The sequence below is a fragment of the Stigmatopora nigra genome, chromosome 23 (assembly GCF_051989575.1).
Source record: "Stigmatopora nigra isolate UIUO_SnigA chromosome 23, RoL_Snig_1.1, whole genome shotgun sequence".
NCBI lineage: Eukaryota > Metazoa > Chordata > Actinopteri > Syngnathiformes > Syngnathidae > Stigmatopora > Stigmatopora nigra.
This window is the reverse complement of record NC_135530.1, coordinates 2,897,921-2,920,373: the sequence shown is the minus strand read 5'-3', so window position 1 is coordinate 2,920,373 and position 22,453 is coordinate 2,897,921. Positions and strand designations below refer to the sequence as shown.

At 53.0% G+C, this 22,453-nt stretch overlaps 8 protein-coding genes across 13 annotated transcripts; 3 read left to right on the top strand and 5 right to left on the bottom strand.

Moving 5' to 3' along the window:
• Positions 1-853: 853 nt before the first annotated feature.
• ptprr (protein tyrosine phosphatase receptor type R) lies at positions 854-4,007 on the bottom strand. 2 transcript variants are annotated; one of them, XM_077709586.1, is made up of 14 exons: positions 3,791-4,005; positions 3,549-3,708; positions 3,140-3,300; positions 2,958-3,071; positions 2,735-2,884; positions 2,555-2,650; positions 2,341-2,486; positions 1,978-2,275; positions 1,827-1,911; positions 1,677-1,756; positions 1,449-1,586; positions 1,277-1,387; positions 1,054-1,211; positions 854-991 (listed from the first exon to the last, which is right to left on the bottom strand). In XM_077709586.1, exons 2-14 carry the CDS (start codon positions 3,610-3,612, stop codon positions 874-876), a joined length of 1,719 nt encoding a protein of 572 aa, XP_077565712.1. In that variant the 5' UTR covers positions 3,613-3,708; positions 3,791-4,005; the 3' UTR covers positions 854-873. The 2 variants fall into 2 exon arrangements, with proteins under 2 accessions (XP_077565712.1, XP_077565713.1); XM_077709587.1 differs by having other exon boundaries at positions 2,555-2,647; positions 3,549-4,007.
• Positions 4,008-4,123: 116 nt separating this feature from the next.
• On the top strand, positions 4,124-6,797 carry LOC144181223 (tetraspanin-8-like). 3 transcript variants are annotated; one of them, XM_077709592.1, is made up of 9 exons: positions 4,124-4,346; positions 4,842-4,910; positions 4,993-5,118; positions 5,193-5,267; positions 5,335-5,430; positions 5,518-5,631; positions 5,692-5,730; positions 5,798-5,881; positions 5,971-6,797. In XM_077709592.1, the coding sequence occupies exons 1-9, from the start codon at positions 4,251-4,253 to the stop codon at positions 6,139-6,141; spliced, it is 870 nt and encodes a 289-aa protein (XP_077565718.1). In that variant the 5' UTR covers positions 4,124-4,250; the 3' UTR covers positions 6,142-6,797. The 3 variants fall into 3 exon arrangements, with proteins under 3 accessions (XP_077565718.1, XP_077565719.1, XP_077565720.1); XM_077709593.1 differs by having other exon boundaries at positions 4,125-4,346; positions 4,993-5,109; XM_077709594.1 differs by lacking the exon at positions 4,124-4,346 and adding an exon at positions 4,530-4,667.
• rab21 (RAB21, member RAS oncogene family) lies at positions 6,786-8,912 on the bottom strand. The gene is made up of 7 exons (XM_077709595.1): positions 8,314-8,912; positions 7,842-7,901; positions 7,669-7,776; positions 7,535-7,598; positions 7,415-7,469; positions 7,265-7,353; positions 6,786-7,202 (listed from the first exon to the last, which is right to left on the bottom strand). The coding sequence occupies exons 1-7, from the start codon at positions 8,446-8,448 to the stop codon at positions 7,063-7,065; spliced, it is 651 nt and encodes a 216-aa protein (XP_077565721.1). The 5' UTR covers positions 8,449-8,912; the 3' UTR covers positions 6,786-7,062.
• Positions 8,913-9,599: 687 nt separating this feature from the next.
• myrfl (myelin regulatory factor like) lies at positions 9,600-14,364 on the top strand. Its single transcript, XM_077709598.1, has 22 exons — positions 9,600-10,019; positions 10,084-10,171; positions 10,233-10,288; positions 10,357-10,621; positions 10,694-10,889; positions 10,954-11,030; positions 11,090-11,200; positions 11,256-11,364; positions 11,428-11,628; positions 11,685-11,793; positions 11,856-11,965; positions 12,042-12,187; positions 12,249-12,377; positions 12,449-12,517; positions 12,586-12,638; positions 12,705-12,833; positions 12,992-13,042; positions 13,114-13,198; positions 13,265-13,339; positions 13,418-13,529; positions 13,597-13,668; positions 13,734-14,364. The coding sequence occupies exons 1-22, from the start codon at positions 9,965-9,967 to the stop codon at positions 13,821-13,823; spliced, it is 2,388 nt and encodes a 795-aa protein (XP_077565724.1). The 5' UTR covers positions 9,600-9,964; the 3' UTR covers positions 13,824-14,364.
• Positions 12,957-14,885, bottom strand: cradd (CARD and death domain containing adaptor protein). Its single transcript, XM_077709599.1, has 2 exons — positions 14,467-14,885; positions 12,957-14,169 (listed from the first exon to the last, which is right to left on the bottom strand). Exons 1-2 carry the CDS (start codon positions 14,846-14,848, stop codon positions 13,892-13,894), a joined length of 660 nt encoding a protein of 219 aa, XP_077565725.1. The 5' UTR covers positions 14,849-14,885; the 3' UTR covers positions 12,957-13,891.
• A 250-nt stretch (positions 14,886-15,135) lies between these two features.
• Positions 15,136-17,957, bottom strand: socs2 (suppressor of cytokine signaling 2). Of its 3 annotated transcripts, XM_077709807.1 has the most exons (4): positions 17,774-17,957; positions 16,462-16,618; positions 16,050-16,186; positions 15,136-15,974 (listed from the first exon to the last, which is right to left on the bottom strand). In XM_077709807.1, exons 3-4 carry the CDS (start codon positions 16,144-16,146, stop codon positions 15,508-15,510), a joined length of 564 nt encoding a protein of 187 aa, XP_077565933.1. In that variant the 5' UTR covers positions 16,147-16,186; positions 16,462-16,618; positions 17,774-17,957; the 3' UTR covers positions 15,136-15,507. The 3 variants fall into 3 exon arrangements, with proteins under 3 accessions (XP_077565933.1, XP_077565930.1, XP_077565932.1); XM_077709804.1 differs by lacking the exon at positions 17,774-17,957 and having other exon boundaries at positions 16,462-17,089; XM_077709806.1 differs by lacking the exon at positions 17,774-17,957 and having other exon boundaries at positions 16,050-17,092.
• ncaph2 (non-SMC condensin II complex, subunit H2) lies at positions 16,496-20,699 on the top strand. Its single transcript, XM_077709802.1, has 18 exons — positions 16,496-17,081; positions 17,635-17,782; positions 17,861-17,962; positions 18,025-18,086; positions 18,143-18,227; positions 18,287-18,343; positions 18,408-18,487; positions 18,552-18,810; positions 18,878-18,949; positions 19,022-19,085; positions 19,161-19,265; positions 19,333-19,377; positions 19,447-19,623; positions 19,684-19,740; positions 19,802-19,845; positions 19,923-20,024; positions 20,095-20,244; positions 20,309-20,699. The coding sequence occupies exons 2-18, from the start codon at positions 17,675-17,677 to the stop codon at positions 20,459-20,461; spliced, it is 1,722 nt and encodes a 573-aa protein (XP_077565928.1). The 5' UTR covers positions 16,496-17,081; positions 17,635-17,674; the 3' UTR covers positions 20,462-20,699.
• Positions 20,563-22,043, bottom strand: sco2 (synthesis of cytochrome C oxidase 2). The gene is made up of 2 exons (XM_077709803.1): positions 21,862-22,043; positions 20,563-21,517 (listed from the first exon to the last, which is right to left on the bottom strand). Exon 2 carries the CDS (start codon positions 21,514-21,516, stop codon positions 20,779-20,781), a length of 738 nt encoding a protein of 245 aa, XP_077565929.1. The 5' UTR covers position 21,517; positions 21,862-22,043; the 3' UTR covers positions 20,563-20,778.
• Between the last annotated feature and the right edge of the window lie 410 nt (positions 22,044-22,453).

Genomic DNA, 22,453 nt, shown 5'->3' with positions numbered 1-22,453 from the left:
TTGTTTGATTTAAGATGGAGTGCTATTGTTTTCCAACGTGTCACGGGTGAGAGTGGAGGCCGACGCCTTCTTTTTCCTTCCTTCCTTCCTTTGTTGGACATTCCTGAGTAAAAGGACGGACAAGAGTGAGACACGTTCTCGCCAAAAGGACGGCGGACGCCTTTGAGGAGCTTTGTTGGAAAAAGCCCAAATGGAAACTGGAAGCAAGCCAGTCTGCTTTTCCTCCCAAAACGCACTTTAATAGCACCAACAAAACATTCCAGTCAATTCCAGACAAAAGCAAACATGGTCATGTGACCTTCTTGTTTACATTTTTTTTTAATGGCACAACATTTTGATGTCTTCACGGATGAACTGTAGAAAAATAAAGTTCTTATTCAAAGGATAAATATACAAAGAATGTAATTGTGGGCGGTTTATAATAATTTTTTCTTCTAATTCATCTATTTTGTTGATTTTTTTTACAGTACAGGTTACACGAACAATAGTCAAATGGACAACAACAGGCTAAATAGGCATGTGTTATCATGACGGTTTTTCAGAATGAAAGTACGAAAACATACTATATCTAATAATCCAAAGGCCCAGCCTATTATAGTCCGGGAAATACGCTACGGAATGGATGAAATATTTCACATCTCTGGGACGCTTTTGAGGTTGTTTGTTGGAAAAGCTCGATCATCGACTGTTAGCTTAGCGTCTTAGCGCTATTCCGTCCCTTGCCTGGGCGGGGGTCAAAGGCCATTCTGCAGGGCGGCGAGGACCTGGTGGACGAACTCGTACTGCTGCGCCGTCTGGATCATCCCGCCCCTGCCGGACAGCCATTTTGAATGCGCTCGGAGAGCCGTCGTCCTTCCGGGGGCGGACGCTCGCTCACCTATCCAGTCGCATCTGGCAGGTGATGGCCAGCACGTCCACGGCACCCTCGGACGCCAGCTGCTCGGCACCCACGCTGGCGGCGATGAAGCAACCCGTGCGTCCGATCCCGGCGCTGAAAGAGAAAAAAACGCCATTTGAGACGTTCTTCCATTAAGTTGATGAAATATTCCTGACCTGCAGTGCACGATGATGGGCCCCACCCGCGGCGCCGCCCGCCGCGCCGCCTTAACGTCCTCCATTAGCCGCAGTAACGGCACGGTAGCCGACGGCGTCTTGTGGTCGGGCCACGCCGTGAACCAGAAGTGGCGCAGCGTGTGGCGAGCGTCCCCGCACTGTGCGTGGCGGCGGATTTACAGCGTACCGCTCGCCAGTGCCCCCGGTGGCCATAAACGTTTACCTTGAGCGTGATGCGTCTGACAGTGTAGTGTTGACGCTCCCGCGTGGCGTCCACCTCTACCTCCACCTGGCCAAAAACGCCACGCTTCTCCGGCCAGTAGAGGACGCACTTCTGTCAAGGAAGAGGCCGGCTTTGAGAACCGACGGCGGCGTTGGCGTTGGCGGGCGCCGACCTCGTTCTTCTCCTTGAGCTTGGTGATCATGACGATAGCGGGCGCCGCTTCCTGCCACGCCATCAGCCAGAAGTCGTCTATGGTGTTGGTCATGGGGCCCTGCGTGGCGATGAAGGCCTTCTGGTCACCATGGTAACCCTGAGGCACGCGTAAAGGTCGTTAGCCACCGCTGACTAGCACACGTGCGCGCACACACTTGGCGAGGAAAGCCAGGGAACTTTGACTGACCCGGATGTAGTTGGCATTGATGTAAGAGGTCAGCGGGTCGCCGTGGCTTCCCGTCCGCAGCGCCACTCTGGAATGAGGATCTGCCGAGAGACAGGGGGCGGGACGCCGTCGGACCGCGTGCTCATCTCATCAGCGGTGGGCGGGACTTACTGGGCAAGATGCTCTTGTATCGGTTCTTGCTTCCGTGGTTGGGAACGTCCACTTGCGCGGCGTCCGTGAAGTTCATGGGGATCTCCTGCCATGCCAATGCAGCTGTAAAAACAGGTTGAACGAGGTCCACGCCCTCCACCGCGCCACTTACCGAGAACTCATCGTGCAGAGCGCGCGTGTCGACGATCGCGTGCTGCAGGTCCCGAGGGGTGAGCGGGCGCCGGGCCACCGCCAGGTACTCGTGGGTCGCGTCCTCCCCGGTCGTCGTGACGCCGCCGCCGTCGACCGGCGTCGACACGTCCAAGACGAGCGAAACATTGGAGCCGCGTCTTTCTTGAAGTCCCGTTGGCCGTTTCATCCGGAAAGGGGAGGGGCACGGCTTGAGCTCCATCATCGCAGGAGTGGCGGCGGCTGACGGGGCGGGGTCTGCTTCCCGTATAAGGGCGGGGCTTAAGGGAGGGGGAGACAGAGCGTCAACGCAGAGTACACCAGCAAGTGCGCGGTGAGAGCGTACCATGGCGAGGGGACGGCGGAGGGCCCGGGGGCCGGTAGGGTCGACGTTGGGGTGGACTCGTCGTGGCTCACTTCCACCTTGCCGCCAAAGGCTGGGGGCGGAGCTTTCGGGGACTTGCCAGAAGTCGTCTTGAGGCCCAGTAGAAGCTGATAAAATAATGGGAAATTAAACGACACAATCAAACGTCTTTTGGAATGGGATCGTGGCCACGTACCGTCCAACAGACCACCGCCACCACCAGGACGGCGAGGAAGAGCACGGTGGTGTAGAGCGGCTCCTGCGCCCACGCCTGCTCCCGCAGAACCTTCTTCTATAGGAAAAAATTCCAATATTGACCTCCAACTCAAAATCCCCCACATTAGCAAGTTAGCATATTAGCACATTTTTTGCCAACCTGTACTGACACTTGGGTGACCCCAAAGTGCGCCAGGTGACGACGGAGCAGCCCGACGTTCAGCGACCGGAGCACGTCCAGCGCCGGCCGAGGCTCGGAAGCGTCCGCTCGCCGTGAGGACACAAAAATCTCCACGCCGTTTTTCTCTTCCTGCCCCGGGCGACAATCCATGAACGGTGCCAACCGGACGAGGTCGAACATACGGCGAGGCGCGTTCGCTCACGTCCAGCCCGTTGATGTGGATCAGGCCGACGGGAACCCCCAAAGCCGCCGCTACGCCGCCGCGGAACCATCGGAGGAGAGCCGCGTTCAGACGCCGTACGTCCGATGCCAGAAACTAGGAAAACGGCGAGGAGTAGTCACGCCCATGGCGAGCGGGCATACCGACGACGTACGACTTCTCACCACGGTGAGCAGGTGGCGCGCGGACACGGCGGCGTGCTCCACCGGGACTTCGCCGTCACCGTGTCCATGATGACGGCGATGGGCCACAACGCCATGCGACCGCGGGTTTGAATCCGAGGGGTCGAGCGCGCCAGGAGGCCCGGCTTGACCCCACGCCGACTCTGCGGACACGTTAGACATTTTAACTTCATTTCCAAAACAAGACAAATGAGCAAGAAAATGAGCTGGAATTGTTGTTTTTTGGGTTTGTTTTGATATTTGCATCATCCAATATTAGTGCAGCTGTTTTTGTCAATGGGCAAAAAATGCTATCATTGAAAACCCAGATCTGGTCAGTTGTTAATGGGGTAAGCTAGCATAGCATTAGCATTAAAATGAGGCTAATTAGCGACGACCAGTTGTCACTCACGTGAGGATGTCGAGCCGCAGATGACGAGCGGAAGAAGGAGCAAGCATCCCGCGGCGCCCCGCATCCTTCATCCGCCAGCGACAAGGGCGCGGAGGACAGCGGTGGAGGCGGCGGCGGCGGAAGACGTCTCCTCACGTCCTCGCCAAAAAATGAAGGAAGCCTGTCGACGAGGACAGGCAGCAAAATGTCTCCAAAATGTCGCCAAAAGACAATTTCACCGACGGATAACGGAGCCGCCAGACCTCAGTATGCTTTATGACATTTGAAGCTCGGAGAATAAAGAAAGCAACGCTTGAGTGCCACTCAGTGGCCAAAAGACGAGTTGCACTTAACAACCACTTGTTCAGAACGTATCGCTAGTTTTAAACATCATACTGCGATTGTAGTTGTTGCGTTTTTCTTCATTTTCAATTTGGATTATGGCGATTCACAATTATCTGGTGTTGATTGGCGTTCTTTTGTGGCCGGAAACAAGAAACCCCATAATTTAAAAATTCAAATTCAAGTGCCCTTCCCGAAACCGGAAATGAGCAAAACCGGAAATGAGCAAAATTGCTCATCAGGTACTATAGTCCATCCCTTAAACTTTTACTCCTCCCATTCCTCCTTCCTTTCTGCCCTTTTGCTCTCATTGATCAACACGGATTCGTTTTGCTCCCCAGTCTCTTCAACTTTTTCGTCGTATTTCACTCTTCAATCAACATGGTTGAACCTGGTCCTCAAACCGAAATCAGCATGATGACGAAATTCACCCGCTTTGTCAAAACTAGCCTTTTTGTGGCCAACATTTTCTTTGCGGTGAGTCGCTTTTTTCATTCCTTCTCGGGAAATTTTCTTCCATTTTCTCCAAAGTTCGTAAGTTCGATTTTTTTCTTGCGCGCCATTTTCTGAGTAGTGCCTATTTCCGCCGCTAATACAGACTCGTGGCGCTGTGATAACTCGGCTCATCCAACATCTACCTTTCAATGTAGTGCGGAAGTGCGTAAACAAACAAAAAAAGTAGCTTGATGCGCGTGGTTAGCATAGCACGGGAATAAAACTTGAATTGTTCGACCGTCAGTACCATTTATAAACGGAAAGATTAAACAAATTTTCAGTCTAAGTCAAGCTATGTAAATTGTAAATTTTGCTATTTGAAGTTTTTTAGAGAAAACACATGGGTAAAATACTTAAAGAATAGTAATAATTGATTGTTTTGGCTATTTCGGGCCTTTTTATGACTGACAGGTGTCTGGTGATTGTTTGATTAATCAAAACATGGCTTCATATGACTCCTCCCTTGTCAACTTACAGGTTTTAGGTGCCCTCATCGTCAGCTTTGCCATGCTATTGCATCTGTTCACCCACTTCCACGAGCCCCCGGTCGGTAACCGACCCTGCTCGCCACCCTCGGTCCGCACAGATTGGTCGCCCGCTCTTAAATGGGCGGTGTGGCGCTTTGCAGGTGGTGGGCAGCTTCGCCCTGCTGACCACCATGTACGTGGTGGGCCTGGGCACCATGACGATCGCCGCTGTGGGCGCGTATGCCGCACGCCGCGAGAGAATGGCCGCCCTCATTGCGGTGGGTGGGGTGGGTTTTTCGCCGTAGGTCATTTGCCCATCCGAATGGCAAGCGCCCGGCTAATTCCCAGTCTTTGCCCTCAGTTTCTGGTGGGCATGGTGCTGGCTTCCCTGATGTTGTTCCGCGTGGGCATCCCAATGGTGGCCGTGCGTCCTAAGGTGAGTCCCCGGGCCCCGACGATACCTTTGGCGCCAGTGTGTGGTGATGTCCGCTTTTGTTTTTTAGATGGAATCGGTGCTGGACAACGCCATCCGCCACCTGCTGCCACTGGACCAAGCCGACCCGCAGACTCGGGCGCTCGCCGAAGAGATCCAGCAAACGGTGAGGTGGGCGGAGCTAGGGCGCGTGAAGGGGGGGGGGGGGGGGTAACGCCACTAAACGCCACTAAACGCCCACTTGCTTTTGCAGTTGAGATGTTGCGGCGCCTTCGGCTACAGCGACTGGAACCTGGCCATCCCGGAATCGTGCGTGTGCGACTTTGTGTCGGAGCCACAGAGAAGTTGCCTACTCGTCGAGGCCAAGGTAAGCCGGCCGACGGGGAGCGCCGAGACTCCGCCCCCTGACTGACTGATTGCGTTGCAGGTGATGGGTTACATCACGACGAAGTCCATCTACCGCCAGGTAAGTTGCGCTGGTTCACGCTCTGGGCGAGGCGCCGGTTGGTGACTGACGGGTGACTTGCGTGCAGCCATGCTTCCCGCTCCTGTCCCACTACTTCATCATGGTGGCGGACATTGTCATCGGGACCACTTTCGTCCTGGGGGCCCTGTCGGTAAGCAGAGCGGGGGTGGGCTGGCTTTTTATGTCGTCAGCAAGACGCCACTGTGGCTAATGCCCTTTCCACTACTTCCTCTCTTCCAGCTGCTGGGCCTGATCCTGTCTGCGTTGCTCATCTACCAGCTACGCCCCGTCCAAGACCCACTGGTACAACCCGTGGTACGCCCCGGGGCCTTGATGCTGATGCCACCACCCCCTGCCTACACGCCCTCTAGGTACCCGAGACGGTACCACCCCAACGCCAACATGTGTTAGCACTGTTGCGCGCACCTTAACTTTTTTAGCACTGAAGAAAGTGTAACTACTGATTTTTGTTTTTGTTGGCATGAGCCATAAAAGCTACTTTTGTTTACCTGGCAAAAGCCACTGTTGCAGCTAACATTGTATTTTGGGGAGTTTGTAATCATTATACTTGAGATAGCTTTTGTTTCCCCAGCAAAAGGCTCTGGTAAATTTAGTATATTTTGTAAAAAAAAATATTACATTTTGTAAAAATTGTTTTATTTTATAAAAAAAATGGCATTATATTTTGTAGAAAAAGAAATTTGAGATAGCTTTTGTTTTTTTTCCCCAGCAAAAGCCACTTGTGAAAATAGCTTTATATATTTTAGAGTTTGTAATGGAGACACTTTAAATAGCTTTTGTTTTCCTGTTAAAGTTAACATTGTATTTTGTAAAGATACTTTACATAGCTTTTATTTTTTCTGGCATAAGCCACTTGTGAAAATAGCTTTATATTTTCTAGTTTGTAATAAAGAAACTTTAAATAACTTGTTTCCCAGCATAAGCTACTGGTGATGTTAACATTATATTTTGTAAAAAAAATACTTGATGTAGCATTTGTTTTCTCTACACAAAAAAAAGTATTTTATATTTTTGAAAATTTGCAATAAAGATACTTTAATTTCCAATCTTTCCAGAAGCATTTATTGAACTTTTTTTACTATCAAACAAAGCCATTTTGCAATCGCGCACATTCACTAAACAGGAGGAATGTTTCCCAAAGGCGACCCATTTGTGCTTGAACCCTCAAGTTAACGCTCTCTCCATCTTCCCCAACCACGGGGGTGCCGTGCGCCGACAACCCCCGACAACTAACAACGAGACGAGAGGGGAAAAAAGGTGCTTTGGCTAGCTTCCCAATCCTTAGCGCCCAAAAAAAAAGCAAGAAAAAAGTTAGCCAGACGAGCAACATCCCCCAGCAGGTGCGGCCTGCAGCTCATCATCCACAATCTGAACACCCCTGCGTCCAGATGCCGAGGCCCCGCCTCCATTTCTCTTGGACCTCTCCTCGGCTTGAGCCGCCTCCATCATTCCTGGACGGACATACGCAGGTGGATGATGGGATGCCGAAGAATTTGGAAAAAGTTGAACTTACTTTTACACAAATCCAAGAAGAGCTCCTCGATGCCTTTGTTGAGTTTGGCCGACGTCTGGTAGTGTTTGGCCCCCACCGACTCGGCGTAACTATGGCGATCGACGGGTTAAAAAGCAGCCGACGTCGGCAAGGTCACCGAGGGTCGCTCACCTTTCTGCCTCTTCGTTGGAGACGTTGCGATCTTTGTCCAAATCGATTTTGTTACCTGCACAAGACACACAAAGTTAGCATTGTGGGGGCGGAGTCTGCTTTCGGCTACTACTTACTTACCCACAATGCACAAGCAAATGTCGTTGCCCAGCATCTTCCTCAGTTCTTTGACCCAGTTCTTCACCTGAGATGCAAAGTAGCTCAGGTGGGTAAAAAAAAAAACGTCCACCGACGACGACAAGGACGTGGGTTACCTTCTGGAAGGAATCTTGATCGGTGATGTCATACATGAGGACGGCGCCATTAGAGTCTCTGTAGTAGATAGGCCCCAAAGCGTGAAAACGCTCCTGACCCGCCGTGTCCTGTGGGGACACTCCGAGGCGTCACGTGACGCAGGACGCCAACACTGACGACGCCATGGTCTTACCCAGATGGCCAAGTTGACCCGCTTCCCCGTGATGTTGAGCTTCTTGTTGAGGAAAGACGCCTGGACACAAAAAAACAAGCGGCCTTGACATCAAATGATTTGTTTTTCTTCTCCATTTAAAAAAAGATGGATTTGAGAACAATGCCATCATTCAGAAGACTTTTTTTCTCGCTTCCTGTCATTTCTTTGAAGCCAAATGAGCTTTCCCTCGGGCGTTAGCCATTTGGTTATATTGGAAAGCCATTCCTACGAGCACTTAACCAGATGGCGCTCCCTTTATTTCAAAAGGAATGTTGTCAAGTGCAAACTTAATCGGTGTCGCTTGGACAAGTCAAATCCCCGCCCTTCTGTCCCACTTACCTGGCAACCCACTTGTTTTGACTTGTTTTATAAGACATGCGCAGGTTCAATTCCATTAAAAGGGAACCCTGGCTACTTTAGTGAGCCGTGTCACCCCCCATCGGTCGTTCACCTGAAGTGTCGTGATGTGTTTATCGTTGAATTTATTCTCGCAGTATCGCAGGACCATGGACGTCTTGCCAACGCAGCCTTCCCCCAAGAGAACCACCTTGAAAGAGAAGCTTTTTCCGCCTCCCGCTGCCGCCATGGCAGCAGCACAATGGGTGGCGATTAGTGGGTTGACTTGTCTGCCTGGTTCGTTGGTTGTCTTGTTGCTGCCTAGCGGCCTATGGCCGGCCTCCGCCCCCCGGCCCGGCGCCGAGGAGGCTAACACTTAGCACGTCGGAAGGCGACTCCTGCGTAGCTCACATCGGCTTCCGATCCCAGGGGGGTGGTACTGCCGGAGGGAGGGTGGACGCAAGCAGCTGAGAAATCAAAGGATGCAGCTCGATACTCTTTAAAAGAAAAAGACGGAGTTGCTTCTCGATACGAGCACGGCGCCCTCAAACAATGTAAATAGGCTCGTCAGAGTGACGCCGATGCTGGATTGTCATCCAACTAAATGGCGTCGTTTAGCTAGAGGTAGCCGGTTAGCTTCAAAGGTCGTCTATTTAGAGTAAGTCTCACTCCCGAGCAGGAACGCAGACGTCACCCGGTCCTCGGAGCTGTCAAAGCTCAAAATGGTCTCGAGGGAACTCGGTGGAAAGCCCAACGTCAATTGGACGTATTGGAAAGCCATTCGCCTCGTGTGGTACCACACCGCTGGGATGGCAAATGCAACTCACGAACGAATGACCATCTTGGTTCTAGCTAATGGTCGGTGTAGACGATCTTTGGCTGTCACATGACAAGGCTGGGCTTTTCCTCATGATTCGTCAAACATCTGACAGATGTCAATGTGACTCGAATCGGATTCCGACGTGATATCGACGCGAGACGCATTCATTTGATTTCCTCCATGTGTTTTGAGGACATTCTCGCATAATCACCATTTCAAGCTTGGCTTGAGTCAGTCAAAATCACCCCCGAGAGGGCTATCATACATACACTGCCACAAATGTAAACAATCAAAAGGTTGTCCTGTCATTGTCTGGCGACCAATCCCATCATTTTCCCCACCTGATACGCTTGACATCTTGTGACCAATAACAACAACACCCCCCCCCCCCCCGCAAACTTTACCACAGACTTGACATAGAAAATAGGGAGAATAGTCTGTACGAAAGTACGGCCTTGAGAAAGTGACATAACAAAACGGCTGGCGACCAGTCTGCGCATGCAAGGTCCCTTTCTCACCTGAGTGACACAATTGATACCAGAGCACCTGTATGCCACGCCCACTTCCTGTTCAAAGCTCAAAGTCCGCTTGACACAAACGAGAACGGCGCCGCGAGAAAAGAACCCGCCGAGGACGCCCAAAGGAGCCTACAAAAATACATAAACGAAGACAAACCGCAACAAAAGAAAGTCCCGAGTCCCTCGCGGGCGAGGCCCGTCGCCGCCGCCCAAGATCCGACCGACCGACGAATCCCGGGACTCCGGCCTCGGCGGCCATTTTGGACAGAAAGGCAAGTGCGACAGCACAAATCTACTATCTATCAATGGCGCCCGTGTGACTTTGGGGGCCCGTTTCAGGGCTACATGGTGGACATGTCCGTCTTTCCCGTTGCCGAGCAACACTGCCGCGCATCCCTTTCCATTTGAAGCGTCACCCGCCGGCCAGCATGGAACCCGCGGCCGTGCACGGCGAGAAGGAGGCCCTGCGGCAGTTCTTCCGGGGTGAGCACGGCGCCACATTGCGGGGACGTCTGTCTTTTTCAGTTTTGACGGGATGCCCGTATAGGTCACGACGTCAGGCACGTTCTGGACAGCTCTGTGGAAGTGGACACCAGCATTCTGGAACAGTACCTCACCAGCGACTTCAACGCTTTGTAAGACGTGCTAGCGGGCATTTTGACGTTTGTCCCTCATGTGATTGTGTTTGGTCGCCAGCGCGCTCCCCGAGTCGCCGCCAGAGTCGGAGATATGCTCACCGGAGCAGATCTCAGGTCAGCGGTCGGCTCGCCGTGACCCCTAGCCCCATACACCGGCCCGGGCTAACGTTAGCTTGTGACAGATTTCCAGACAGAGCTTTGCTATGGGTCTGCCCGGCCCGTGGATGGCGGCGGCCACGCCCCCCTGCCCGACGGGTACGCCTTTGTCCGCCACTCTGCCGACAGAAGCAAAAGGAAAAGAAGTGAGTCCATGAATTCGTCATTGGAACCGGACGGAGTGGCGCTTGGCGGCGAGGGTGACGGGACCCGAGTTGGCGGCTCGTTGACGTGGACCAGGTTCCGACCCGACGACTGGAACCCCCTCCTGGATGTAAACTTCCGCACCATGTGAGCGTTCTGCGAGAAATGCGTTGTGAGTGGCGTTTTTTCGTCGCTGATGGCCCGTTTCCACCCACCCAGGCTTCCTCCGGTCTTGACCGTGGAAACGGACAAAGGCTTCAACTTCTCCCCGGCGGACGAGGCTTTCGTGTGCCAGAAAAAGAACCACTTCCAGGTGACGGTCCACGTGGGGGCGACCGTCGAGCCCACGTACGTCAGAACCCCGGACGGCATGCGTCGGCCGGAGCGCCTGGAAATACAAGTATTCGGGATCAAGGTACTCGACCTTCCGTTCGGCGCGGTTAGCTTGCGACGCTAACCGGCTTTGGCCTTCTAACCAGATGGAATCTCCCGAACGGCGCGTGACCATGGAGCAGTCCCAGGCCGACCGCAGCAAGAAACCCTTGCGGCCCGTCAGGTGGGCCACGGCGCGCTGGTGGTAGTCCGCAGAGACCTGACGCGTTTCCCATCTGGCAGGGTCGCCTTGGCGAACGACGGACTGAGCAATGTGACGTTGGGACGCCTCCACTTCGCCGAGACCACCGCCAACAACATGCGCAAGAAGGGACGACCCAACCCCGACCAGAGGTGATGGAGGGCTAGCGCCATGTTGCTAAAGCGCAAGCTAATCATCCCCTTGCAGATATTTCCAGATGGTGGTGGGCCTGTACGCCGCTGTCGGCGAGGAAATCCCAGACGGCGAGCCCTCCCTCCTCTTATCCGCCCTGGTGTCCGAGAGACTCATCGTCAGGGTGAAGCCTAATTCACGGCGCCCTTTTCCGTGGCTGCTTTTTTGACGGCCTCCTTGGCTATAGGCTTCCAACCCGGGTCAGTTCGAAATGGACGGCGACAGCCTGTGGCGGCGCGGGGCGGAGCGGGACGCGGTGGCGTGTCACGGTCGGGTGGGCATCAACACGGACGCTCCGGACGAGGCGCTGGTGGTTTGCGGCAACGCCACCGTCATGGGGCGAGTCATGCAACCGTCGGACCAGCGCACTAAGCAGAATATTCGCCAGGTGCGGAAGGGGCGGGGCCTGGCCCGAGTTAGCTTCCAATCTTGCTATCGTGACAGGTGGATCCCGAGGAGCAGCTGAGGCGGATCACGCAGATGCGACTGGTGGAGTTTGACTACAGACCCGAATTTGCCTCCAAGATGGGCATCGAACATGCTCAGCGCACAGGTCAGACGCGGCGTGGTGGGCAATGGGCAACCGCCCTCAATGCGCCCGTGCCACCTTTTTAGGCGTGCTAGCTCAGGAGGTGAAGGAGCTCCTCCCCTCGGCCGTCAAGGAGGTGGGAGACGTCACGTGTCACGACGGCCACAAGATCGACAAGCTCCTGGTGGTGGACAAGGTCCGCCCCTGCACTTCTCTAGGCTCCGCCCTCCTCCCCAAGCCTGTCTCACCCCCTTTTTCTATTTCTCCTACAGGAGCAGATCTTCATGGAGAACGTGGGCGCGGTGCAGCAGCTCTCCAAGATGGCCGACAGCCTGGAGACCCGGGTGACCGAGTTGGAGGTTTGGAAGCGGCGCCTGGCTAAGCTCAAGAGTCTGACGGGAAGTCTGCGCTCCTCGGGGTACGTCCTCCTTGCCCCGCCCCCTCCCAGTCCACGTCGTCACTCCGCCTCCTCCTGACAGAACGTCGAGAAAGCAAAGCATCGCCTCGACGCCGCCAACTCTGGAGGCGCGGCCTAAAAGCGACGGCTGCCTGTCGCGGAGGGCGTTCCGGGCCGGCGTTCTAGCGCTGTGCCTCGCCGTGGCCGTCTGGTAAGCGGCCATCTTGCTCCCCCCGGTCGTCTCTGGTCCAAATGACCCACGGGCCAACGTGTGTTCGACAGCATCGTCACCATTGGCGCCATCCACCTGCTGGAAGTCACCCAACACAACTTGGATTCTTCTGCCGCCAGGTAAACACTCGCAACGTTGAGTTAGTGCCATCTTGAATTGAAGGCCCATTCTTCTTTTTTCTGGGTAGCAACAGCAGTGAGATTCCACCCACAGCGAGCGCCGGCGGCGGCGGCAGCACGGGTAAAAAACATCTTTTGGCTCATGTCGTAGGAAGTGTCATTAAAATCGATGAATTTGTGTTTTTAGCTCCGCCCATCTCCCCACCTGGGCCCTGGCCGCCCGACATGCACTTTTGCCACCTGTTGTATTGCAACACCGAGTACTGCTGTCCCTCGCCGGCCGAGGACGACGCCCACTTGGACGGCGCGCCGGCGGGTGAGTGTTTGTTTGTTTGAACAACATGATTAAATACAGAATTTTAAATATGACATAAAAAAACATCAAGGCACTTAATTAAAAAAAAGTTATTTTTTAAAAATGGCAGGTCATATTAGCTGGAGCATTTGATATAAAGCTTTTATTTTGTGGCACAGAAAAACAAGACCGAGACGACTTCCTACACAACATCCAAAGCTCCGCAGACTGTACGTACCACGGCACCCCCCGCGACCTTTTTGCGCCCGACGCAAACCAGCCATACGTGTTTGCGCTTCAGGGACCAACACCACCATCGAGTCGTTTGTGATTAAAGAGAACCGACAGGTGATCGACAGCCGTTACTGCGTGCGAGACGAGTGCGGGTAAGCGCTTCGCCGTCGCCGCCATTCCCTCGCCAAGTGCCATTTTTCACCTGTGCCGGTCTTCAGACCCGAGCGCTTCGTCTTCCAAGTCCCCGTCAGTCCATTTGTCCCCGTCAACATGCGAGTGACGCTCCTGATGAAGTGAGGCGGTACCCCGCCGATGGCGAAAATGCACGCACGCGGTGGCATTTGACCTCTTGACCTCTTGTGTGTATTCAGTTCCACCGAGCTGTTGGTGGTGCACCTGTGCGCGTCTCACGAGACGTCCACCTGCGCGGGTCCGCACGACAGAAACCTGGCGGGCCCCGATCGCTACCCGCCAAACACACAGGTGAACGCCACTTCGGGTCGGCCTAGTTACGAACGAAACTCCACCCACTTTGTGCGTTTGTTCCCAGGGAGAACACGAGTGGCCGCTCCGCGTGGCCCGCCTCTACCGGGGATCGTACCACTTTCGCGCCACAGTGGCCGTAAGCACGCAAACGTCCACAGCGGTGCGCCGGTTTTCTGACCTCTGACCTCCTTCTGCGCACAGGGCCAAGCCGACTGCAGTACCGACCATCACTTCCAGGGGGCGCTCTTCACGGATTACCATTTCTACTTCTTCCGCCGATGCGACGACTGAGGGTCGCCCCGTCCGTCCTCGACCATCACGACTGTCTCCGAAAGTGTCGAAAGCGTCCGTGAAACGAGTCAGCGCGTCATGATGTCGTCGAGGACCGACGGGTGGACGCCGGCGGCCCGCAGGCTTTGCCGGAGTCGCGCCGCCGTGGCCTCCTTCCCTCGCGAGCGCCTCCAGAGCAAGAGCACCGCCAGTGCGGCGTCGCGGCTGCAGAGGGCGTGGTCGGCGCGGCAACGGAAGAGGGCGGCGGACGACACGCCCAGGTCCAACGCCACCGACTCCCATTCGGCGCCCAGGGCGGACGCCAGGCGCGAAAGTTGCCGGTCCGACGGAACTCCGAGGCACACGTCTGCGACAAAAAACAAACAATGGAGAAAAATATTGAATCAAAAGAGATATTAGTTCCAAGACCTCTTTTCAAGGAGTTGTGACGTCACAAGGCTCATAGAAAGACACGGTGACGTCACAAGGCTCATAGAAAGACATTGTGACATGCTTAAAATGAACATTTTAAGAGTAAAATGATCAAAATTAACATCTGTATTTTGCCATGTGAAATAAAATGACTTCGACCATATAATACATTCTTTTGCCAGTTTTTTTTTTTTTTGCAATCACTACTTCTTTTTGTTCTATGGGTGTTTGCAAGTTAAGGTATATACTACATCTTCCAAGATGGACATCTTACCGGCTGTCTTCGGAGACTCGGGGTGTCCGGCGGGGACCCCCGATGACCCCGATTGGGCCCGGGCGTTGAGCTCTTCTCGTAGCAGTTCCTCTCGAACCCAGGGGAAGTCGTCCAGAGCTCCGAGGAAGGCGGCGAATGCGTCGGGGCCGCGCCTGGGCAAAAGTTCTAGCAGCTTCTGGCAGCGCTTCCACGGGGTTCTCTCGGCCAAAATGTCATCCATCTGCGGGGCCGTCACCACGTCCTCCTGGTACAGAAAGGCCAGCAGGCCCTCAGACACCAGGAGCTCCTTGCATAAATACAAATGGAGCTTCTGGAGAACGACTCGGTGGAGCGCCTCCATGTTGACGTCTACAACTACTTCCTGGTTGCGGGCGCCGTGTGCAAACGATTAGTTTGTAGTTCTTCGCATGTATTGTGGAACTACAACCGAAGAAGGAACGACTAAATTGAGCTAACAACGTCAAAGAGGTTGAAGCTAACAATAACAAATGAGGTTAAAGCTAGCAACAGTTCAAGCTAGCAAAGACGTTCAAGCTAACAGTGACAACAGCAATATTCGCTTCAATTTACTCAAAATGTACACCAAACATCCATATGGCCGATGTAGCCGATGGCACACAACACAGAAAAGCAGAAATAGAATCGTTTTAATTTGACGTTAAAAAGTTTGTGCACATGCATGTACGAAAACAAGACACTAGAGGGCACATGCGCTCTGAATAGATTCGCGTAATATGTTTAACCAGCAAAACCATGTCCAGAATAACATTCAGCAGACCTATGCTTTATGTTACTGGTCTTGCTGGTCCAGAAACCAGCATGAATGAACAGGGAAGGAACTTATCAACAGGTTTCTTCATCAATAATAAAAAATGTGACGTCAATAAATACACACAGCGTCCCCAAAATGTACAAAAAACACAGGAAAGAAGGAGTTTGTCCTTCAAAATAAGACAACAGTCTTGACCTGAGACGGACGCCCGAGACGTTCAATCCGGGCTAAACATTGTAGAGGTAGTCACTCAGGTAGTCCTTGAGCCTGTTGGGCAGGGGTAGATCTTGGAAGCGCCGCGTTCGCCCATTGATGGCCACGCGGCTCAGGTGCTGCAGGGACGGCACGGCTAGGTAAGCCGGTCGTGTGAGGAGCAGCGGGACGGTCCCGTTGGGCGCCTCGGCGGGGGCGGGGCGGGCCCGGGCGGCGCTCCGCGACAGCTGCACGTAATGCTCCACTAGATGCACCACGCTGTCAAACTGTTTGAGCTTGGGCCTCACCAGGAGAACCGAATCCAGCTTGAACTTGGCGCCGTCGAAGCCGATGCGCAGGTTAGTGGGGCCCGCCGACGTCACGGCCGAGATGGTGAACAGATAGTCCCTCTGGGAGCTGTCGCGGACCAGGAAAGTTCCCTCCGATGCGTCCTGGAGGACTTCTTTGGCCTCCGTGGCCGTCAGGGCGCCCCAGTACCAACCTGGAATAAAGATCAAACTCACTCCGTTTCTGGCGGGCCTTCAGACGGATGGGAACGGGTGAAAATCCGTCGGACCTGCGTTCTTGAGCTCCTTGACGGCCAAGGCCACGCGGCTCCGGTGGGAATCTGAGGGGGCGTCGCCGTCGATGGCGTCGGACGATTGGCAGGTCATCGGCGGATCCGTCCGCTTGTCGGCGCCGGGCAGAACGCCCCTGGAAGCGGCCGCCAACGTGGCGGGCGATATGGAAAATGACGATTAGGCTTATCGGAATGGAATGAACATTGGTCAAGGAAATTGATTTCTTATTTTGGTGATTGGCTGGCCACCATTGACGGTGAATAAAGGCTAGCAGCTAAACTCCGAGCTAGCAGGCTACAGATAAGCAAGCTAATGGGAAACAATACTACTCATAATAACAATAAATTGTCATTGCTGATGGGAAACAATACTACTACTACTCAAAACAACAATAAATGGTCTTTATACCCGCGCACGGTGATTGTCCTTTGTCCCTTTCGTCACCCTCGCGGCCAGTCAGCGATCGTCAACATTTGGCGTCTTCATTCACCGTTTGACGTCATTACTCCTTTTATTGGACGGGTCAGTCTTCTCGGGGGGAATGGGGGTCGCCGACATGTTGCCCCTGGCCCGGGCAACAAGAAGTCACGGCCAGGAGGAGGGGACGAGAGCGAGAAAAGACAGCATGAGCGCCGAAGCTTCTCCAGCTCCTTCCAGGAACTTTCCAGGAACATGGTCACGTGACCCCTCGGCAGCACAACAACAACAGGAGACGAGCCAATCGAATGGCTTCCATCGAGGAAACCCACCCGATGTTCATTCAGCAATTTGCACGAGAAGATGTTCACGCACTCGACATGTTTTACGCGCAAACGTCAACTGGGCGATACCAAAACAAAACCTGCTCATGACCAAGGGGGCGGTGCCGTGCCTAAATGGATACGCTACACACAGAGGAAGAAGTCCTGCTTGTGGCCACTAGACGGCAGACCTTCGTATTTTTTTTTAGAGGAGTAGAAGAAGAGTCGCCCGGGAAAATTAATACCCCTCTCCACACGGCTTAAACTTTTTATTTTTTACCACGACGAGTAAGTTGTTGTTTCCCAACTTTTATTTAGCGTAATACTTTGTTGAAATGTTTATTATTATCACTACTTAAGCGTTGACGACCTTTGTTTTGTCGTTTGGTAATTCAAGGGCTAATTTGACGGCAAAAGTTTTCTTTTAGCTTGTTTACATCTCTTCGAGACACTAGTCGTAAAATAAACATTCGTAAATTAACGCTAGAGTAAGAAAACTCTCGGTTTTTAAAACTATGACACGCTAAAAGTATTTTGAGACCCCTGAAATGTCAATTAAGACTCCATGAAGACAAAAAATGTAAATACGTACTCGCCGGTTATAACTAATTTGGTACCAAGCATTGGTGGGACGTCTTAACCGTTAGCCAGAAATTTCCGCAAACATTCTCAACCGTAAACGCACCATTTTATCTTCTTTTAAATGTTTTTATCGGTGAAGAATGTTTTTTTTCTCAGTAGCTTTGTCTTTTATTTCATAACATGGCTTTCAAGAATCAAGTGAAGAAAGTACAATCCCTTAAAAATAGATTTAATGAACAGCGTCCTATATTATTATCAGGGTTACCCGACGGGTGACGACGTCGCTACGTTCGGCCGTCATGGAGTCCAAGGAGAACAGATACGCTCACTTGCTGAATCCCATCAGGGAGCTGACTAAGAACTGGGCCGTGGATGTGGCGGCTGAGCTCAACGACTACCTGAAAGAGGTGGGTCTGCGACGGGGTTAGAGCGCCGACGCCGCCAACAACGCCACGCCACGGAACGCCGTTTCCCATGTGTTACAGCTGGACACCATGTGCGTAACGTTCGACGACGGGGAGACCCAACTGAACTTTGCCGAGGCGGCGCTACTCATTCAGGCCTCCACCTGCATCTACAGCAAAAAGGTGGGCGTGGCCACACATTTTTCCTCTCATGTCCTGAACCTCATTGGCTATATCGGTTGTAGGTGGAGCTTCTGCATAATCTGGTTTACCAAACGCTGGAATACATCAGAGAGGACAATAAAAGGCAAGGAATGCATTTCATCCAACTTGAAGCTTCGTTTGACTCTTTCCTCTGAATAGACGAAACCAAAAAGCGGCGGCCGCCGCTGCCGCCGGGGGCGACCAAGCCGCTGCAAACTGGAACGACGACGAGGACGAAGACCAGGTAAGAGACGGCGGGATGGTGTGGCCATATTCCGTCGGACTCTGCGTTGTGGTTGGCAGTTTCAGGAAGTGGACGCCGAATCGTTGGATTGTATGGACGAACGTGGGGAATACACGGTTAGAAATCTTCCAAAAAAACTCGTTCCAAAAGTCCTCTGTGGGTTAAAAGTTGTGTTTGTAGTTTGTCAAGGTGGTTCCTCTTCCTCCGGCGGCACTGATTCCACCACAACATCACGAAAAGCTCAAATTTCCACTCATCAGGTGATCCACGCCATCTTGTCTGGGGCCAGCAAGAAATTTACCGCAATGTGTGTGTGTGTGTCAGTGCCAAAGGTGAAGTGGAGTTCAGCCAAAAGGACTTCCGGATCAACATTTTTGTTCCGGGTCCCGACGGCTTGATCCGCCTGGTGCCGCCCGTCCGGAAAGACTCGCTTCTGCAGAGCGCCATTGACCAAAGCCAAGCTCCGATGGACGATCAACCCAACGACGTGGAGGACGATGGCGGCAATGATATGGGTTTCCCGGACGACGACAACGACGACGTGGACCCTCCGGGACTGGATGAACACATCCAAAGGCAGCTGGTAGGCCCAGATACTCTCCGCCATGGGGAGGGAAAAACTATTAAGCTGTGTGTCATGTTGCATTCAGGCTTCTAGGCGGGAGCAGGTGGTGCCAGTGGAGTTGGTGGTGGCGGCAGCGGCGCCCGAGGAGCAGGAGGAGGTGACTTAAAAGTGTTCCCCCACCCGCCTGGTTGGCTTGTTTGTCCACTCCATTGTTATCCTCCTGTTTCAGGACCACGTTTGGGCGCTTCACGACCCGTACGCCGTGCTCCAGGAGGGCAAACCTTTCAAATCAGGTACGCCGTCAGCAGGGGGTGGAGCAAACCAGGGAGGGAGGAGACACACTTGACTAGTCCATTGGCGGCTTTCAGGAAAATGCCACCGAGTCCCGGACGGTTTGGACGACGAAGGCAAACGAAAACGCCAGGGGGAGCCACTGAGTCTGGCCAACTTCAGGACCTGGTTGAAGGAAACATGTTAGAGCGCCGACGCCGCCCTTCCACGACCTCCCCACGGCCTCCTGAGCGTTGCTTTCTCTTGCAGACGATCCCCCCGAACGCAAGCTCCACAACGGACCCACCAGCATAGGTACCATGGCAACGCCGTCGCTACTCGCCACGCTACGTCTCCACACGCATACGCTTTTCCTCGCCACAGATCTCAACGACAAATACCGGGAGGAGCGCAAACGCAGGATGAAGAAACTCCAGAAAAAGAAGAAGAAACGAGGCCTTTCCAGTCGGGATCCATTCGGAGCGCCCTCCGATTCGCCGCCGGACGACGAGGCCCAAGAAAACCAAGCCGACTACCAATTCCACCAACCCGATCTTCAAGGTAAGGCGTCGACACCCACAGAAAACACGAGCAAAGCGTCCATCGGGGTCGTGTACGTAGGCGATGACGACGACGATGACAACGAGCCGGAGGCGGGAGACGACCTCACACCACCAGGTGAGCGCTACCGAGCGGCGGTCAGAAGACCGGAAATGAAAAAAAAATGCCTCGCCCGCAGATGCCGAGGAGCCCGATTACGAGGCGCTGGTCAGGCTAAGATTGGTAAGCTAGCACTTCGCCTGGGGGGGGGGGGGGGGGGGGTTTGAGGGTCCCCGTAATGCCTTTACATGCACGTGCAGGAGACCATGACCAAGAACTGTGAAGAGTACAGACAGACGACCTCGTCCACTCGCCGTTTCCAAGCGTGGGAGGAGAAGATCCGTTCCAAACTCCTCGAGCAGGTAAACCCACCGGCGCTGGCCACGCCCCCACACAACAGTGTTTAATCTGTTGTTTTTTTTTTTGCCTCAGGAGAAGCGCCCGACGTTCGACATCCACGATTACGGCGACCGCGTGGTGTCGGCGTTGGGGGAGCTAGGCGGGCGCCGCAGCTTCGCCTCCGTCGTGAGCGGCGCCGAAGATTTCGAAGCCTGCCGCTTCCTGCTGGCGTCTTTGCAGCTGGTAAGTCAATGGCCGCCGTGGGTGGAGAGAAACGCCACGTCATCGTACGCCCGCCTCTTTTTAGGCCAATGACAGCGCGGTGGCAGTGGACAGCCGGGAAGGTTTAGAGGCCAGCTTGGATTCGGCCGAGTTGATGCTGCTCAGTAAAGATCGAGCCGCCGACAGGTTGAAGCATTTCCCCGCCCTACAGAACCAACAACACCATCACCATGACTGAATTTCCCAGTTTAAATGGCGCCATGGTAATGTTATTGGAATGAGTCGAGTTGGGCGTGTTAAGTTTGCCAATTTGACATTTTGTAAAGCCATAAGAAGAGATGCTGAAAACACTTCAGCTTTATTTCTCCAGAAATTATATCATCTCCAAGTCTCCTAATCATCTATGTGGATGATGTCCAAAAAATGAATTTCTTTTTGTTTGTTCCACAAAAGATCTTTCATTAAAAAAAATCTAGGTTACAACCTCTTCATTTTTCAATATTATACAATTAAAGAGAACCACAAAACAGCCATCGGATGTCATCACGCTCGCCGTCACGAGCCCACTGGCCGGCCTCCTCCGATCATGTGACGTCGGACGCTACCGGCAATGTGCTCCTCGTCCTTGAGACGATTGTAGTAGTCCACAAAGAGACCTTCAGGGTCAACCAGGTAGATGAGGATGGAGTGATCCACCAGGTAGTCCCCATCCTCGTCCAGAGGACCGCGACTGGCGTAGACGCGATAATGGCGCCCCGCCTCCGTCACCTCCTCGGGTGTGCCCGTCAAGCCCAACAGGCGAGGGTGAAAGTCCTTAACGTAGCGAGCCATCGCCTCAACGTGGTCCCGCTCGGGGTCCACTGTGACGAAAAGCGGCTGCACGGGCGGTAGCGACGGGTCCAAGTCCAGGGCGGTCACCACCGCGCTCATCTTGTCCAACTCGTCGGGGCAGATGTCGGGACAGCGCGTGAAGCCGAAGTAGAGCAGCACCCAGCCGCCTAGGAAGTCTCGCTTACTGCGCCGTCGCCCGTGGTGGTCCACCAGGCTGAAGTCGCCCCCACCCAGCGCCGCCCGCCGTAACTGTTCTCGCCGCAGACCGGGTTCCTTCTGACGTTTCTCCGAGTCCACCCAAGCCCAGGCCGCCAGGAGGCCGCCGCCCACCAGCGCCGTGGCCACGACCCGCGTCCCCAGCTTCAGCCGGTTCGACGGTCGCTCGCCCCCGGACGAGTGGCGGGATAAAATGGGGCGCAGGCGTCCGTGGAGATTCGCCACCATTCGCCGGAGGGACCACATCCTTGCAATACAAAAAGAACACAAAAAAACATCACAATCTTTCCACTGGTGGATGAGTACATTATCAGAAAAAAAGTATAAGTCTACTTTGAATCTTTAATATCAATTTGAAACAAAAAAATCTATTTAACAGAGGGTAAACTCTCCAAATCACTGAAATATCCATTCAAATGTCATAATGACTTTCTAGGAAGCACCCTAAAATACACTAAATAGTAAAAGAATCAGATGACACAAATAGTGTTTTCCCCTTGATACACATAGAAAACATGAGTAGAGTGATATAGTTCAAAAGTGAAAAGCATTTTAGGGTGTAGAGGTTAATTAATAAATGTCTGTACTTACTTGCGATCACTTGCAAAAGATTGTCACAAGAGGTAAAAGTGACATAAACGACAGGAAGAAAAGGCCTCTCAATGACATTAGCACGATGATGTCTATTGCCACTCCTTCTACTCGAATTGCTGTCGCGAGTGACGACACTTGCGCACTCTATCGCCGTCTAGCGGACTAAAATGTTCCACCCAATTAAAAGCACTTTAAAACCATTTATTTTTGCTAAGAATTGTCCCGTTTTTTAGCCAATTATGTACAAAGCTGTTTTAAAACAATAATTTCGGAAAGAATTAACGCATTTTAAGAGTAATATTACACCTTTAGATGATTTTTCTTTCAGGCTACTCTGTCGTTTATAGATGACGTCAGTCATGCGCCGACGCGTGCTTGCGTAAACTTAGTTACGTAAATGTGGTTAAATAAGGAAAATAAATGCCTGCTTTTGGAGAAAGACGAAATATGCTTTGGGTTCACTTTTTCATTTAAAAAAATAAAAAATTATAGACGTAATAAAGCGTTCGTATTTGAGTGAAGTAAAGTTCATGTGTGTTTACGCCAAAGGGGGGCAGTAGTGAGAAGAAAGAAATCCAGGAAGTACGTT